The sequence below is a fragment of the Eurypyga helias genome, unplaced genomic scaffold (genome assembly GCF_000690775.1).
Source record: "Eurypyga helias isolate BGI_N326 unplaced genomic scaffold, ASM69077v1 scaffold14021, whole genome shotgun sequence".
NCBI classification, from domain to species: domain Eukaryota; kingdom Metazoa; phylum Chordata; class Aves; order Eurypygiformes; family Eurypygidae; genus Eurypyga; species Eurypyga helias.
This window is the reverse complement of record NW_010231762.1, coordinates 152,703-171,742: the sequence shown is the minus strand read 5'-3', so window position 1 is coordinate 171,742 and position 19,040 is coordinate 152,703. Positions and strand designations below refer to the sequence as shown.

At 41.5% G+C, this 19,040-nt stretch overlaps 1 protein-coding gene across 1 annotated transcript in view; it reads right to left on the bottom strand.

Annotated features, from left to right (window-relative positions):
- The window catches only part of LOC104516772 (disco-interacting protein 2 homolog C-like), a 141,464-nt gene that overhangs the window by 39,585 nt on the left and 82,839 nt on the right, over positions 1–19,040 (bottom strand). Inside the window, 7 exon segments of the mRNA XM_010161211.1 lie at positions 7,057–7,187; positions 10,034–10,143; positions 10,263–10,374; positions 13,296–13,417; positions 15,092–15,215; positions 17,528–17,608; positions 18,399–18,508. Of these exon segments, the coding sequence (XP_010159513.1) occupies positions 7,057–7,187; positions 10,034–10,143; positions 10,263–10,374; positions 13,296–13,417; positions 15,092–15,215; positions 17,528–17,608; positions 18,399–18,508 (790 nt within the window).

The following is a 19,040-nucleotide window of genomic DNA, read 5'->3' as shown; positions in this document are numbered from 1 at the left end:
GGATCTTGCTAGCATCTTTTCTGAATTTTCTAATCCTTGCGAAGTACTGAGGAGTTTAGAATTAAGCTGTAGAGCATCAGGAACATCTAGCAGGAAGGAAACTTTCTGTGGTTAGGGAACCTCAGACACGTGCTGCTCCTGACTACAGTACAAAAACCTGCAGAAAGGTGATACCATGCCTGGACACTGGTAACCAACACAGGCTTTGCCTACCAAGCTGTGGTTTAATAACCCATGTGTATCACTTGATTTGCTAGGTGGTGGACCTAAGAACACTACAAAGACATATTTTTGGGGTGAATGTGCCAGTTCCACAGCTGAAATGGTTTATGTATGGTTTTTGAGCAACCTAGTCTAGTGCAAGGTGTCCCTGCCCATGGCAGGGGGGTTGGAACTAGATGATCTTTAAGGTCCCTTCCAACCCAAACCATTCTGTGATTCTATGATTCTATGTAGCACCTGGCCACCACGAATTCAGTCATGACTTGGCTCACCTGCCTGAATCTCTCTCAGAAACATTATACAGGTTTTGTGAAACATTCCAAGCAACAAAACGTTCCTGGTAACCACATATCCTTGCAGATTCATGGACTTTATAGTTGCATCTTACTCCCTGAGAAGCTGCATGTCACCAACATTTTGATGGAGAGAAGCTGACAAAACAAAAAGATACTCCCCCGTATAGCTGGTTAAACCATTTCTACCACTTCGTTGGTTTCAAATCACTGTGAGATGTTAGTGGGTGTTTCCTTAGCATGGAGGCCAACAGTCAAGCAGAGGACCACGCGTTCGAACAGGCTGTGACTGTGGAAGGCTCCTTTGGAGGTGCTGGGTAAAGCTAAATATGGTCCCAATCCTGTAGGAAGTGCTGTCAATGCTGCCTCTGTGTAATTCTAGGTTGGTAGAGATGTACGGTAGGTACATCTAGGCATGCTACATTCTAGATAGGGTAGAGTTAAACCTGAATCTGAGGCACTGAATAAATAGACAGTTCCTTCTCACCTTGAAACACAACAGTCATCTGGAGATGCTCAAGCTGTCAGCTTTGCTATGTCATACTGGAAGTAACAGAACTGTGGTGAACACTGTGGCATCAGGGGGATCAGATGGGATATCAGAAAAAGTTGGGTGTTTAAATATAAACTGTGGAAGCTAAAATTACCATTCTAAAATTGCAACAATATATGATATATTGGAATAGGCGTAAAAATTTAGTTACAATAATAGTGGGAAGGAACTGCAGGAAGATTGTTTCTTCTGCTGCTGTAGAAATCTGTTGTCACAAATGTCACTCCGCCTCCTGGTATAAGTCTCACAAGAGGAGCAGACACAGTGCAGAACTGCAGAGACTATCTGACAGATCTGAAAATATGATTATCAATCTCCACCATTTTTATAAAATGCAGGCAAAAAAGATGACAAAAAAGGAGAGTGACTGTAGAGCATCCCTGCATCATCTTGTCACAATGACTTTTGGGATGCAGATGCAGAGTGAAATTCAGTCATAGCTGAGGTGGGAGATCACCTTTTGGAAATGCTGTCTTCCTTTAGGGGATAGCAAAGCAACCTGAGGGAAAAAATATTCACGTGGGGGACAAAGCCTTGGGCTTTGGCAGTAAGTGAAGAGCCTTGTCTGCCTGCACTAAGCAAGGGCTGCCCAAGGACAGAAATACTCCCGTAAAATGCACCAGGATGTAATTTTGGTAGGATGGTGCCATCTGATCACAACACCGGTTCCACTGCCTGGCAGGCTGTTTTGGCAGCATATGGAGACGCCTGGAAGGATGTCTTGGCAATTAAGTGTTCCACTGAATCAAATTCACCCCATGTTGTACTGAGGCAGATTAACAATGAAGTCTGAGGTTTTATTATAGTTCCAGAAATTTCAGCAGGGCAATAAATGCTGACAAATGGCAAACAAAATTTGCAATCACAGTCTGACAGGCTACTGACCTGCCGCTGCCCTTACTGCTGATGTCCTCAGGTGATACGAGCTGCTTTCCCACTTAACTGCAGGGGCAGGTAGGTACCACTGAGTCTTGTAAGTATATGCATTTGCCCAGAGAAGCTGTGGATGCCCCATCCCTGGAAGTGTTCAAGGCCAAGCTGGATGTGGCTTTGAGCAACCTGGTCTAGTGGAAGGTGTCCCTGCCCATGGCAGGGGGGTTGGAACTAGATGGTCTTGAAGGTCCCTTCCAACCCAAACCATTCTGTGATGCTATGATTTTGTTTTTCCATTTCTACAAATGATATTTGGCATTTGGTGATGAGGGACAGGTATGGGAACTGGGCATTTGGTAGAGCCTTAAATAATTGGGTTGTCATGCCCATCATTCAAAATCTGTGAAAAAAGTCTGACTGCTGAGGGAACCTGATTGGGACTGAACAAAAGGCTTCACAATCATCTGGACCAGAGCTTATAGGAAGGACAGTACAGGCCACAGAGAAGAATGATCTAGGCTTCATAGGACTTGGGACAAATTCAATCTTCAGTTTTCCTGGAGACCCACTGCGTGGACAGGAAAGGGTCTTCAGGAGAACAAGTAAAGGGTCTTTAGGAGAACAAGTAAAGGACCTCACACCACTTGCAGAGTCCGAAGATGCCCAGCTGGCATACAGTGCACTAACAGCATGACTGCACATGGTAAGCAGATAAACAGTCAGTACTGGAGAGACAGAAATATCTCACAAAGACCTTTAACATACAGCAAAAGGGATCACTGTGTAGGACACACAGATTTTCACAGAAAGGAAAAGACCTCACCCATAAATCTTGACAGGCTTCTGGTGCTGAGAATGGGTCCAGTCTTTACAACTTCCCCATCAGAGTGCTAGGAGCTGGTGAGAGCGGTGCTGTAACCCAGCACTCTGCCTGAACCCAAGCTCTGCTGTTGGTACCCCACTCAGATACCTGTAAGTCTTTGGTTAACACTGAAATGCCAATATTTTGTTCCTGTAGTGCCTGCTGGGACAGTGCCGTCTGTCCAGAATGAGTGCCAGAGGTTAACTCGAACTTCGTGTGACTGGCATGTCTTCAGAAGGCGTTCACCTCCTCTGCTCAGAGACGTGTTTCAGCAACCTCGGAGCCTCCCAAGGGATGCTTTCTAACATGGCTCCAGGTTGCTCCCAGGCACTTCCGAACTGACGTGTAACTTCAGAGGGAAGTGCGTTCTTGACTGCTTCTGAGCACAAACACATCACTGGCAGCACCAGGAGCGGGGGTCGCCAAGTGAATCGGTGGAACTTGGGGTGCTCAGGGCCATTTCAACACAGAGTCCCTTTATCTGCACACTTAAAGCAGGTGAGCAAGTTTTTAAAACTGGCTATGTTTGTATCCTTTCATACCCATGCTTGCCATAGCAGAAAGGCAGCCTTGCCTTTACGTTGCTATAAATGGGCTGGAAACTGGGTGAAATGCTCATAACTGCCAGATAACTTCAAGTTAGCCTAAAAACCCAACAACAATTAGTAAGTCACAGCACACTGCAGTTCTCTTCAATGCAGTTCTTATGCTAATGCTGCAGTTCCTTGTTTACTTTTTGCACAGTTCCACCTGTTTAATAAGAAACCTTGCCGTCTCTTGCTGCAGAACTACCCAGTAGCACCACTGGGGACTGCAGCTTGTGGCTGTGGAAAGGAGACAGCAGGAGCAGGACAGCAGAAAGCTGCTTCACTGCACCTCACCTGGAAACCCTTCCCGGGACCATTTTATAGCATTCACACTATTTATTATGTGGCCTTTGTGGACCAGAAAATTCAGTTCCTCTGGTTTGGTTTGAGTCTTACTGATTTGCCCTATTACAATCTCAGTTTCTGAGATTACATATATTTAAAATTATTAATGTACTTAATTTTAATTTAAGCAAGGACAATTTTATCTTCTAGTAGTAAAAGCAGAACTGCAACATGGATTGGCTTAGCCATGCTAAAATGGAGGGAATATTCTTATTCTTTGGCATCACTCAGCAACTTTCAATTAAGAAAATCCTCAGTAATGAACTGCAGAATGCTCTATTCTGCCACACAGTCAGCAACATTAAGATAGGGACATCTTAATTTCAGGAAGCATTTTCGAACAATGGGGTTTAGTATTGATATTTTTTTTTCACATTGGAGGATACTTAATTTTATTTTTTCCTTCAAAAGAACATCATATATTTATAAATGTAATACAACATGAGTCAGAATACTAGGATCACCCTCTCAGAATGGATAAATGAGATTATTAAAGAGAAAAATGCAAAAATAATGTATCCTTTTATTGAGTCGTTACTAAGAACCTGTTAAAATTAGGAAATCAGGGGCTTGCGAACTCACGTGGGTCTGATGACTGCCACCACACCCAGGATGTGCTGTTCAACGACAAAGGTTCCAAGGAAACCCTGCTGGAGCATGCAGCCAGTTCAGAGGGAACGTGGTAGATCCCATTGGTTTTTAAATGTATTGCTCTGCTTTGCAAGGTTTCTTTTCTTTATTATTTTATACCCTTTAGGCCATAAAATAATAAATTTATAAAAAATAAAAACTTTGCAAAACTATGCAATATATTCCAAACTTACCAAAGGGCTGGCTCCATGCTCCAGCAGCTTTCCTAAGTAGCTCTGACCTCACAGAATGGGGCATTCTGGGGCACCACAGTGGAGCAGGCCAGCACGTCTAAGCACCTACAATGGGGATAAAAGGTTAGTTTTTCTTTCATTCCCCAGTCAATGCCTCCTTTGGTCTAGTTTATAATGGGATTAAAATGTACTTGTCATTTTAACCACTCCCAGCACAGGAGGCTGCTTTCTCTTCCTGCTGGGCTCCTAAAATGAAGAGTTCCTATTTAACTCTCAAAATCCCCGAGCTGATCAAAAATTGAGGTTCTAACTTAATTTCCGTATGCCAATATGGAAGTATTAATTTAGTGAATGGGAGTGGTGACAGACAATCATAACTTTACAGCAGAATCCTCTGAGATAGAAATAAGGGCTGTGAAATGCTGGAGAGGATTTTGGTACGCTAAGCTACAAAGAGTAAAATGCAAAGTTGCAAAGTTTTAAGTTATGAAGAGCCTAATAACCTCCAGGATGTATATTTTGCTATCACATCAAATAAGACTCATTTCTAAAATAGTAATGAAATGGAAATTAAGTTTGTAAGTGGAATTAATGAAGCTGTATCTGATGTCAGCTTTCCCTAAATGACAGTCGTAATTCAAGCAGCCTGCAAGTTTTCTGGTTTTATAGGAACAGGAGATCAGTGGCAAAGAAGAGACTGACATGATGGTTCATAAGATTAAAGTTGCTGCTGGCCTGATAAGTTCCTTCAACTCCCTCATTTCCTTTCTCTTCTTGGAAAATGGGATAAAATTTTCTATTCCTTCTACAAGCTACAGAGGGGTACAGGCCTTGGTTGCTTTCTCCCAAAGGTTTGCTGCCTTATTCACTTGCCAGTTATAAACAATTAGCCTAAAAGGGCAAATACTACCAGTATTGGGAAGGATCTAAGGGTTGCAAAGGATCTGTTGCAAATATGGTTCTGGAAGAAACAAACATTTCAGTATTCGGGAGACTCATGGCTACCACAAATTACTTCAGTTTGGGACAGGTCAACATTTATCTGCATTTTATGCCTCTATCATGATGTCACACAGAAGTTATTCTTGGATGCTCCACGACCCAACACTATCCCATAAAATAATACATTCCCTAACTCTCCCATGGTGACTACTGCGATCCTTCCCTGGCCTCACCAAATGCATCATGAGAGGTTTGGCTTAGCCCTCAGCAGAGCAAAGGCCTAGCAACGTTGACACCAGGGCATGCTGGAACACTCAAGTCTATACAAGAAATATTCAACTGACTTAAAAAAAAATAACTTAAATGGAGTGATTTGATTAAAATATCAAAATTTCTGAACAGTTTTCTGATTTTTTTTCCCAGCTACAATATTTATAGTTTTGTTTTGGGGATGTAAGACCTTGAAATAAAGTGATTTTTCAAAACAAAGAAATCTCTAATCTCTCTGAAAAATCTGATATAATATTAGGGCAAGTACAGTTTAAATCAAGAAAGACTGATCAAGAATGAGTAAGATAACACTCTCAATCTTTGGCCCGTTTAATACTTAATAACAGATACTTTGAAAGGGCAACAAAGCAGACCAATAGCCTACTTTTAAATAAACAATAATTGCTGAAAATGAACTGTTGCAGTTGTTAGAAAATGATACTTCATTCAGATATTTAGTAAACAGTTAAAATGTTTATGCAGAGTATTTTTATTGCCCTGGGTTATCTTCATTTTAGTAACTGAAAACAGTAGTACTGCTAACACCAAAGGGCTTTCTATGGAGGGAGCAAAGATGTCAGACTACTGTGAATCTAAGATGTCTTCATAAAAATGTGCTCCGTTAACACTCACACAGCTTTGCCTCTGCATCAATCCAGATAACTTAAAAGAAAAAAAAAAAGGAAAAGGAAAAAAATCGATGGACTTGCTTTCACTGCTGAACTGCAACCTCCCGGGAGTATAGAGACTGACAGAACTTTCTAAACTTTTTATTAACAAAAAAAAGCTGATTCACATTTCCCTAGAAATGGGGTTTTTTGCAGCTGTGCTACTGCCACAGAAGTATCCTTCTGCAAGAAAACACACTTCGGTGTCTGCAAAAATCACATCTGTAAGTCCCACAAATGAGGAAGTCCACACTATTGACTCAAGCTTTCAGATTAGAGAATGAAAAAGAGGACACAAGGAAACCACTTACTTAAGGCAGTATTGGTAGAGCACTGCCTTCCTCAAATAAAACTAGCCAGACTCTGCGGAGACAGCAGCAAGACAGCGGGACATCAACCAGCAGCTGTGCTGATGCTCTGCCCTCCTAAGTCTAAACACCTATGGCCATGCCCCGCTCAGAGCATACTCTCCATACAGCTTCCAGCAATTCCGATTGCCTACATCAGCCTCAGAGGTTTTGTCTGCTCTTCTCACCCTTGAATCACTCACATCAGCTGGGTTGTGGTGTTACAGTACAGTGGAAACAGTAGTTCGAAAGGCTGAGGAGAAACCTCACCTGCAGAGGCACCAGAGGACAAACCCAAGTCCACAGTAGGGGTCCAAGCAGATAGCCACTTCTCTGGAGGGATAAAGCTCGCACTGCAGCTTAATAGAACGACAAAAGGCACTAGTGGCTGCGTGAGACATCTGAAAGACAACAGCAAAGCAATTAAAATGATCAACTATGTCATTCAGAAGGCCCATTCCCAAACTGCGCCTAGTGCTTAAATCAGTTACAGGATAAAGAAAACAAATAAATATTGACTTTGTGCTCAGTGTAAACACACATGTAATTTATATCTAAGAAAACATAATTTTCCTTCAAGAGGGCATCCAAATAACCGTGAAAGGGGAGGGGAAAGAGAATGGATGGCAATTTTGAAGTGATTTAGGGAGAAAGCTGTGAGCGGTTTAAAGATGTGCTCCGAGTTGTAGGCAAAGCTAATGATAAACATGCCAAACTTCCTGGAACAACAAAGGAATGAATGACTGCAGGATCTGAATGAAGTATTTTGCTGTTCATCAGTAACATATTTCTAAGCACAAATTTCTTAATAAAATAAATTAAAAACCCCAATGCACTTTTTAAATTGAAGAGGATATTGCATGCAAAATGGTACTAAGGACCTAATCATTCCGTCATAAAGACCGCCAATAAACTTAGTGAAGGTTCTGTGAAGTGTTTTCTTGTTATCCAGCTCTTAATTGAGAAACAGACTCTTAATATCTTTGTAAGAAAACTCTCAGAGATAAAACAAGAAGAAAGTAGAAGCAAAAAATCTATTCAAAAGGAAATTATTCAGATTTTTTTTTCTAGTGTTAGGATGTTTCCCACACTCACCCATCCTGGTTTAGAAATTCTAATTACAGTGGGAACAGAATTACATCTTTTAATCTTTGTCCTCTCTGTTAACAAGAAAGATGCCCATGTTAGAAATATAGTCTGGTCTGGATTTAACTCATCTAACCTTTGATCTCTGCCACACATTGAGCTCGTTGCCTTATATACTGGTAGAGTCAACGGAGGGGAACAGGCACTTGGAAGGTAAAATTTACTTAATCTTATGGTAAAGAGGGGAATAAAGCTCCAAAAGGGGCTTTTTCTGCATTGCCAATGAGAGGCATAACCGTGGCTGGACATGTTCCAGGCGATGCAAAAGGACCAGCTCAAAGCAGGTGCCCACACAGTGATCACCGGCAGTTTGCAGGGATTAATTCTGTTTTAGCTGAATCAAGATCAATTTTTTCAAACAGGATTAGCTCTACACCAGAAATTGTGCAAGTGGCACTAAGAAATGAAATGGTGAGTTTACTGCAAATACCATTTCTGTAGGTCCAGAACTGGTGTTAATCTGTGGATTTTTACACCATTCTGGGCTCAAGCTATTGAAGAAGTTGAGAATAAATGTAAGTGGAATCTACTACTTCCAAAGTGATTACAAAACATTTATCAACTTTTCAGAAGCCACGTAAGTTCTTTAGCCATTTTTTTAATTTAGTACTACTGCATTATGGATATAAGCCTTGTGGCCTCTTATGATCCTTTTATAATTGATTAATCACTAGTGATGATCTAGCAGATGGTAATTGGTTGCATAAACCTGCTGTGTCAGTGATATGGAGGCTTTGTGACCCAGATATCAGAAGCTAATCAAGAATTCCTCAACAGATTTATTTGCATTTCCCTTTATCCATATTATGAAAAGGTTTAGCAACTTGCCCTGCCTTTGACTACCTCTGAAGGTCTCCAAATACTGCCTCTGCATAGTTAGCAGTCATTTCTGCAAGTCTGATAAGGTGGAATTCAGACCTGATTGCATATGGATGACTCCATCTAAAATAATCTTTTAAGGCTCCCTTTAGAAGAAATGAAGACTTATGTGACATTCACCCCATTCAAAAATAGATGTTTCAGGTAAGTCAGATAAATGACACCCTAAAAGTCCCTTCCTCTCTCTGTTGATTATTGAGGAGCCCAGTGACTAGCCCACGTCTGTAGGCATTGCAGCTATTTAAAGTGAGGCGAAATGCATCTTCCCGGAGTGTCCAATGTGTGACCATCAGCTAGCTCAGCCATTTAACCACCAGTCCACCTCGAGTTGGTCACTTCACTGCTATGTGTTTCAAATAGCCCACATGAAAACTGGGAAAACGATGCTTTCTTTGTTTATCAAGTATGCTGACAGCTTCTGAAAATAGAAGGATGATGCCAAAGAGTGAGGAATTCAATACAGGCCATAGGTGTGATATGTCAGCAGAGATTGCTGAAGTAATTGTAAGGCTTGGATATGCAACAGACGGAAGTAAGGAAATTACAGGTAAGAATCAGAGACTGATTTTACCTCTGTCTGCGTGTTGGTGAAACCAACACTGCAATAATGTGTAGTTAGCAGCTAGGTAAAACAGCTTTAATGAACTGTGGCTAAGGGGTTAGAGAAAATGGCAAAATAGAGATTTAAAGAACTCAGTATGCCTCAGCTTACTTATCAAACGAATCCATCAATGATTTTTTTGCTGCTTACTTCATTATTGTACCATGTGAATATACCAGAGACATCAGCAGTCCCCTTAATTGCCTGAAGAAGGGAATATTGAAAACCATTGGCCAGTAGTGGAGTTGCAGTGAGGAGGAAGCAATGAGTGGGCACTGGAACTAGTAGAAAAAGGATGTCTGAGTCTCATTTCCTTCACAAAATGGAAACAATAGATGTGTCAGTTGAAGAATGCTTCAGGCAGACAAGCTAGTGGGCTATCCGCAGGGGTACTGGAATGAAATTTTTAGTAGGAAGAGAGGGAATAAAGTTGCCACACACAGTACTACAGTGAGCATAGAAGAACTAATTTAATGTTAATGGAATGAAATGAGGACTGCAAGGGAGGAAGCAATTCATTTCTATTACCAAAAAATCAAGAGGAGTTACGAATCAGGAGCGATGTACCACCTGCCAGCCAGGCGTGACAGAAGGAATGCCAGCTTTACGAGAAGTCCCTACCTTTACCCCTGCTAGCATGCCAGTTGTGGAGACACTGAAGTCAAGGTAAGCAAGCGTTTCAGGGTTAGAAGGTTTGTAGATCTGTGCAGGCCGCTTCTTTGGCAAATCGTCTAGTGAAAACAGAGAAAGAAAACGCGTGTCTCTTACTCCCATGACAGACGGACCTCTGAGAGCTTGACAAGTACAGTGATAAAAGAAGACACAGCGGTCCCCTAGCCTTAGTGCTCACCTGTATCCAGTACCGGGGGCCATGTTCTGACATCCACCGCTGCTGCCGCCTCTCGCGACCGTAACAATTTACATATTAATTGCGTAGTCATTAAGCAGGCAGAGCGGCTCACCTAGGAATTTAAGAAATAAATAACAACGGAATGAGATACTGATTAATTCTCCCAGGAAAATGAGAAAGACCAGAAAGACCATTTATTTTCTGCCAGAAAAGGACACAGGCATATTAGTCTTATGTTTTCCAATCAGGAGGTGGAAAAATGCACAAAAAATGCACAAAAAATGCAGCTGACGAAGCACACAAAGTTGTGTGAGTTTTACAAATTGCATGAAAATTGCACTTTGAGAAGAGTGTTGTAATGAAACTAAAGGCACCTTAATAGTGAGAATGTGACTTTTCCAACACATAATATCAGTTATCAACCCAGAATTCCTGTACAGAAGACTGATGAAAATATTTCCTATGTGATGGTAATATATCATAGAATCATAGAATCACTAGGTTGGAAAAGACCTTAGAGATCATCCAGTCCAACCGTATCTGTCCACCACTAAACCATATCTCTCAGCACCTCATCCACCCGTCTCTTAAACACATCCAGGGATGGTGACTCCACCACCTCCCTGGGCAGCCTGTTCCAATGTGTGATAACCCTTTCAGTGAAGAACTTCTTCCTTACATCCAATCTAAACCTCCCCTGGCGCAGCTTGCGTCCATTCCCCCTCGTCCGATCATCTGTCATTAGGGAGAAGAGACCAACACCCACTTCTCCACAACCTCCTTTCAGGGAGTTGTTATATCTTGGTTTATAAACAGTTTTTTTCACATGAATCAAAACCTAGCCTGACATTTATATGAATAATTTCATTATCTTAAGACAATTTGATGTTACCCATATATTTCCAATTCCTGTGCTAGGGATAAACCACTGGGAACACTTCTGATATCATTAAAAGTAGCAACAGACCAGAAATCGTGCAAGTGGCACTAAGAAATGAAATGGTGAGTTTCCTGCAAACCATATGAACACCGAGCAGAAGAGATCATCTTCTGTTCACAGTAATCTCACAGAGGTCAACTTCATAGAGGACATGAGGAAATCAGGAGCACACAAGCACTGACCCAAGATCTAACTAATTTTTCTAACCCCATGATTTCCCTGTATGGCCAATCTAAATATTTCAAGGCAAAGGTGAAGACAAATGAAGCTACTGCAGCATCTCTCAATCCAATCATATCACTGTTGTGGCAGTTATACGTTACTACTACCAGTACATTACCAAAACACAATGACATAGGCCAAATTTTGCTCAGAAGTCAGTCTTAGTGACTTCAAAAGGTGCTGCATACACATATAGCATGTCAGAGCAGGCTTTGACCCATCACACCAGGAAATTTGTATGATAGCATTGGCAACGAGGAATAGCCTCAATATTTTAATTTCTACAAGGTCATCCCTCTCCAAAATGAAAGTAAAACAGAGCTGAGAGGCTTTTAAGTCAAACTGGCATTAATATGGCTAATAAATGTCAACGTTTTATTTAAAGTTAGTCTATTGAAGGGACAATAATTACACGTCATCTTAGACCTGTCCTAGTTTTTCATCATGAAACCAAGCACATCTGGTTTGGCTATTAAACATTAAAGGAAAAACAAAATAACACATTTTGCATCACTTCTATAATTTTAACAATTGAGGTTTAAAAACCATCAGTGCCAAAATGTTAAATCATGAGAACCTTGAAGACAATAGGACAATTTCCCATACCTCTACTGATACTTGTGGCCTCTGATGCCATAAGGAAAGACACAAATTACAACTATCTCTAGTTCATATTGCTTGAAAATATCAACATTAATTAGGAATATTAAAATCACATTTGTTTCAACTTGTTTTTTCAGAGACTCAGAATTTCATTTAACAGATTAGAAACTGTAAAGCCTATCTCTGCAACCTTTTTTTTCCTCCACTAACAAGCACAATGCAGCTGTTTATGTGCAACAAAGACTAAAGATTATTAGATAAAGCCAAAATACCAAAAGAAAGCACTGAATGAAAAAGTCTGACTAATACTTCTCCGGATGAAACAAAATACCAACAAAAATCTTCACATCAGGACTTTGAAATGGCTTCAAACTGCAAAACAATTACAAGTACAGAGCTGAGCACAAATCACCATCAGGTCAAGCTAAGCCTTCCACTGGGATTTTTCTCAATAGTCAGTATAGCATTGCCAGGAGAGGAATCATAGAATCACAGAATGGTTTGGGTTGGAAGGGACCTTAAAAGATCATCTAGTTCCAAGCCCCCTGCCATGGGCAGGGACACCCTCCACTAGACCAGGTTGCTCCAAGCCTCATCCAGCCTGGCCTTGAACACTTCCAGGGATGGGGCATCCACAGCTCCTCTGGGCAACCTGTTCCAGTGCCTCACCACCCTCTCCGGGAAGAACTTCTTCGTGATATCCAATCTAAATCTCCCCACTTTCAATTCAAACCCATTACCCCTTGTTCTGTCACTACAGGCCCTTGTAAAAAGCCCCCCCCAGCTTCCTTGTAGCCCCTTCAGGTACTGGAAGGTGCTATAAGGTCTCCCCGGAGCCTTCTCTTCTCTAGGCTGAACAAGCCCAACTCTCTCAGCCTGTCCCCATAGCAGAGGTGCTCCAGCCCTCTGAGCATCTTTGTGGCCTCCTCTGGACTCGCTCCAACTGGTCTATATCCTTCCGATGTTGTGGGTTCGACATCGGAATCCTACCATTTCCAGGTAGGAATCCTACCATTCTTGGCATATATCTAAATACAAAAACCCACTTCAAACATATTTCTTGAAATGAGTAGCATAACTGTGGCAAAACGTGACAGCCGAAGTCAGAAGGTTGTGTGCTGCCAAGCAGCGTTGACTCTGCGACAGACATGTCCTGAATCTCTGGAAAGAATACAACTCTTCAACCTGCACCACCACTCGCGGAAGTTACCACTCCTAGAGGCTACGCAAATCCACCGCCCATTGCGCGCTTTCAGGTGCCTGCTCACCTCCACAATCATCTTCACTGTAGGTAACGTGGTAGCTATATTCTGGGGATGCGGAGGTCGAACTGTTATTGGCACACAGCCTGCATAGAGGCATCCGTAAAATGCGGCAATCAGGTCTATTCCTGCGTGAAGAACAAAACAAAGATCCTCCCCTGAAAATCAAATCATTTAATCACAGACACCTATGTCAGCATAAATATTACTTGGAACTCAACTTAGAAGGTTAAATGAGCGACTAAGCCCCTTAAGAGACTTCTTTTTCAGCCCCTTGTCAGTATTTGTTCAGCTTCACTGATTCCTTTCAATCGCACTGTTCTTCTGAGCACGAAAACACAAAGGCGACACACAAAGCTGCAGCCAGATATCATCATTTAGGTGATCTCCACTTTCATGATCAGGAAGTAACCTGTTAAAAAGACTGACTTCAACGTATTAATTATCTTCCTAAATTTGCATTTATAGACAAATGAGAGTCTACAAGAAGAGGGATGCCCCTGCAAAAGGACGAGGTAGGATGATACCTGTTCCTATCAGCTGCAGAAAGAACATCTGGAAGTTTCATTAAATACTGTCTTCCTCATGCCATTTTTAACCTCAGATATGCAGCTCTGACTTATCTACCTGAAATTTTACTGTAAAAATAGGGTCATGGTTTTGAAATCCTGCTTCTAAGATAAAAGTAGGTGTGGTTCTATATAAGTATTGACTGCACGTGACGGGCTGTGGACAGCACGCTCCAGGCTAACTCAGGAGGCTGAACGGACATCAGCACAAAGATCCCTTGAATGCTGTTCTTTGATAGCTCCCTGTGCTGTACACAGGCTGTGATAAGATGACAATGGGGGCTGTTTCATTCTTTCAGTGGAAAAGGAAATGCAGTACTGGAAGATTATTGTTCCTTCAATAAAATGCTTTATTCATGGGATGTGGAATACAGGAAAGAGAAACTTAAGTTTAAAATACTAGTAATCTTCTGTGGAATAGGTTTTGTCACATTAACTGCTCAAAAATCACTTCTATAAACTACAAAGATTTAACCAGTTATCTTGCAGCCCTTACAAACCAACTATCACAAGACAGACCTTAAATCAGAGGGTTTATTGGAGCAAGATAAAAGAGCAGCACTAGATCAGTAATAATTTCAAGCAAATGTCAAACATGGTATCAGTTAGCACAAGCTTAAAAGCCCTTAAGTCAAAGGATGATAATCTAAGCCACACAGAGCTGTCTAGGTTACAATTCTATAGAAAAAATAGTTTAGTAACTTGCAATTTAGTGATTTGGTATTTCTTAATCATCTGCTATTTATTCATCATAATTCTACTCTAAGAAACTTTCTAGGTATTGCTGCTTTCATCATAATTCTACTCTAAGAAACCATGGATTACTTTATAGGTATTGCTGCTCTACCCTCATGAAACACAGCTCCTCCAAGAGGGAATTCCACAGGTGAATCTAACAACAGTCAGCAGATGGAATATTTTAGCAGAACTGTGTGTTCATAAAATAGCGTTATTTCCAGCAAATTAAAAGAAAAGCAGTAATTAAATTTGACTGCTTGTAAGCGACAGGTTTTAAATACACATGGCTAACCTGTACCCAGAGAAATAATACCTATGCACATACACAAAGAGAAATTCCTTTAAATACGTTTGACTAGGTTCAAAGAAATTTACGCACTGCAAATATTTTGTCTTTTGCCAATTAACATGGTTTACAGTTGGTAACAGCACCATTCTGAAGGCTCCAGATAAGCTTTTGGAATGACCAAGGTAGTGAACACGGCGGTTCTTTACCTGGTGGGTAAACCAAAGCCACATGGTCTCCATCCTGTAGATGACCCCTTTCCATCAACATGACAGCTATCTTCTCAGCTCGTTTATGTAGCTGGACACACGTTAGTGAGTTGGCTATTGTTCCCTGCACAGGAAGAAAGGTAAACGTCATGGAAGATAAATGCAATGTGATGAAAATCTGTTTTGCTCTGCATCTCTGAAGTCACTGGATGAGGTGCAGCCAAAATATGTCATGCAATCAAGTTGAATATGGAAACCTTCAGCCTTATGCCACGCTGTGGTTGGAAGTAAAAAAGATGTTTGTAAAGCAGAGGAACATTCTCTATACCTTTCTCTGTACCTTCTGCCCTCAACTGTGTTTTCGCTCTAACCAAGGGAGTACAGTAGTATGCTAACATCCTGCCCAGGTAACCTGTACTTCCCTTGCTGCACAGGCACCGTTCCTGCTACAGCCAGCAAAGTGCCTTTATGGTCTCTGCCGCAATCTGGAGAATCTGTGGAGAGCAATCCTGCAAACTGCACTTCGTTGTCTGCACACTGGAGCGAAGCCAAATGGCACAGCAGAAATACTTTAAAAGACAAGGACAAAAGACACAGGAGAAAACAATACTTTGTGACAGGGAAAAGAATTAGTCTGGAACAAAAGCTAAGCACATGCATATAAATGAAATAGAGAAGAAAGGCACTTCTTGAATTTGAGTAACTCTGGTCAGCGTGGAAAAAAGGGGAAGTGACAATATGCTGCAGAGTTTGGCTTTTTGAAGTAGTTCAATTAGAGCTAATCCAAGATTATCAAACAGATACAGTGTTTTAAATTGGATGAGCGTTACGGTTCTTTCATTTCCTAAAGATGTATTTATGTCTGTATACAGACATAGACACAAATACATTTAGAGAAATACATACATCTGTGTCGCAAAATTCACTACCACAGTTGACACCGCAGAAGAGAAGTCTAAAAATGAACGTGCAGGACAGACTGACTGTGCCTAGAGCTGGCATGGCCAGGTCTGGGCTGAGATAAAGGCATAGCGCAGTACAGGAAGGGCTGGTCCTCTGCATATGCCCCTGCTCTGAGGAAAAAGCGGACTTCAGTCTCCTGCTGTGATAGCAGACTGCTGCTCCTCCTTCTTGGTACCTACCACAAGCCCTAAGCTGATTTAAAAATAGGGAGTCTGAAAAAAATTGGGGGAAAGAAGACAAGAGTATATACGCCCACACTTAAGAAGAGGAATGTATCAAAAAAGCAATGCAATGCAACCAAAAATATTGTGTTTTTTAAGGATAAACTATCCTTATTAAGAGAAAAAACCATGAAGGTCTACTGTTTTAAAGAAACATTCTTTACACCCTATTTTAACAAGGCAAGGAACAGTGGCATTTGGCCTGATTGCTGATTTCTATCCACCACCACCATCCCAGGACCCTTTAGAGCTCCACGTACATCAGAAGCACAGGTCCCACTGACACAGAAAGGGAATTGCTGCAAATTGTGTAAATCTGTGCAAAATTTGTTTACATTTAAGACTTCTGGCACTTGCTGCACAGGAACCACTGGAAAGACAGTGTTTATATGAAATTAAGGGAAGGAGAATCTGTTGCTGGACAACAATCACTGGGAAGCACCAGGCAACTATTCCATTTGGGTTTTTTATATGAGGTGTTCTGCAATGTAAAGGTGTTGCAATCCTTCATGACACACATTCAAAAAACAATGCACTGCACTGATTTTGAAATATTCTAAATTCTCAAAAAGCTTGGGTTACAGGAAAACATTAATCAGAGTGGGAAAATCCTGTTCCTTGACCTGCTGGCCACACTTCTCTGGATACAGCCCAGGATACGGTTGGCCTTCTGGGCTGCCAGCACACACTGCCGGCTCATGTCCAGCTTTTCATCCCAAGTCCTTCTCCTCAGGAGAAGTTGATCCTCTGCAGACCTGGTTGGATTCTGGACATAACTCTTCTTCTCTTTACCTCTCTTCCCCATCCTCACACCTCCCCACATAGTCTAGTCTCAAAACCAACAATCACTGTTTTATTTAGGGAATATGCTTAAATTTTGCCAAGCCTGTGCTTTTAAAATTGGAAATCAGGATGGTGAGCAGTATTAAATACTACTCTTCGATATAGTAACGATTAGTACTGAAATAGATTTGCAGTGTCAGCTCACCCACAACATTTACATGGTGGAAGAAGAAATGAGAAATGTGTAGGGCGTGCTGTCTGATACAAAAGCAATCTATATTTTGACAACTGGCAATGATTGTTCTTTCTTCCTTTCTGCCTCAGTGAACATTAAATATAACAACTGAGTATTAATGGGAAAAGAAACAAAAAGGTTGCGTTCAGCCACAGCACAGGCAGGTGCAGCCGAAATCCCAGCGTGCCATTTTCCGTACCGCAGCCTGTCAGAGTCACGGGCTGAGCTCCTTACCCTGCAGTTGAGTAGAGTGTAAAGCACGTGGTCAGGTGTGGTCTGAGCTCTCCACTGCAGCACTTCCGAGAGGAAGAGGAACTTAAATAAAGCAGAGTGATAGTCATGACACTAAATAACTTCTTGGCTTTAAAAAACAGGTAACTATTTCTGCTAGTTTAGCTGTTTTTCTTATTTATAGGTTACATTTTACATCAGTAACCAGAAGCACTAAGCATCAATTAATTCTCTTGTCATCACACATATTTATAGCAAGGTGCTTTTTCATGCTAGCAGTGGCCTCTCTGGAAATGAAGCCACTGCTGAGATTATGATATATTACTACCTACACTTTCAAACAATAAAACAGTTCTTACCAATCTCTCTGAATTTAAGCACAATTTTAATTCTTTAGCTTCCTCTATTTTTCTTACTATAAATATATAAATACTTATACAGCTTTGAACTTGATAATTTAATTACTCACATGAGCTCCCAAAAGAGCTGAATTTCAACTTAATTTTACAGGCTCAAAATAATGACAAGTAAGACCAGGTCCACATATGCAAACAAAATTTTCTGGCCTCCACTTGAACTAGTTAAAAAGATGCAACAGGGGATGATGTCTGGTAGAAGCCCCATTAACACTTTGCACCACGTTTGTTCTGTTGCCCCATGTAAACTTATTAAAAAAACCCACACAAATGAAACACAGTGATCATCCCTCACACCTATTTGATATTTATCTGTAAAGGGGGTTCTAAAATATTTTAGTGTGAATTTAAATAAGACATCAACAAATTCTGCAGTCACAGTAATACAATCTAGGTACTGCTAAGTGTCCTGATGCTAACTAGTCAAACTTAAGCCATATGAGCAAAGTTTAGCTTACCTTTCTGGCTTGGTCATTATCTTCTATTTGCCCCAAATCTCTACCACTGGCCTGTGCAATTCTTTTTCCAGAGACCAAGTTCCCCACCATCACAGAGGCAGGGCCAATTTCTAGAACAAAGCAGAAATGTGCTAAGTGGAATAAATGGATGAAAAAGTAGGGATGAAAAGTCTTTTTATTCCTTTTGCATTCCATGATATTTTCCTCACTGCCACACACCACACCAAACCTGGAGCACATCTCTGTTGATACAAACTTAGTTCAATAAACCAGAAATAGGTGTGTATTAGGTTTGCATGGCAAGGTTTTGGTAGCTGAGGGGGCTACAAGGGTGGCTTCTGTGAGAAGCTTCTGGAACCACACCAAGCCACCCCGCCCCCACCGCGCGCCCTGCCACTGGCCAAGGGCAAGCCCACCCAGCAACAGTGGTAGTGCCTCTGGGATAACAGATTTGAGAAGCAGGGCAAAAAGACCCCTGCACAACTGCACCCAGAGAGAGGAGCGAGAATACGTGAGAGAAACAGCCCTGCAGACCCCAAGGTCATGGCAGAAGGAGGGGCAGGAGGTGATCCAGGTGGCGGAGCAGAGATTCCCTGGCAGCCTGCGGTGCACCCCATGGTGAGGCCGGCTGTGCCCCTGCAG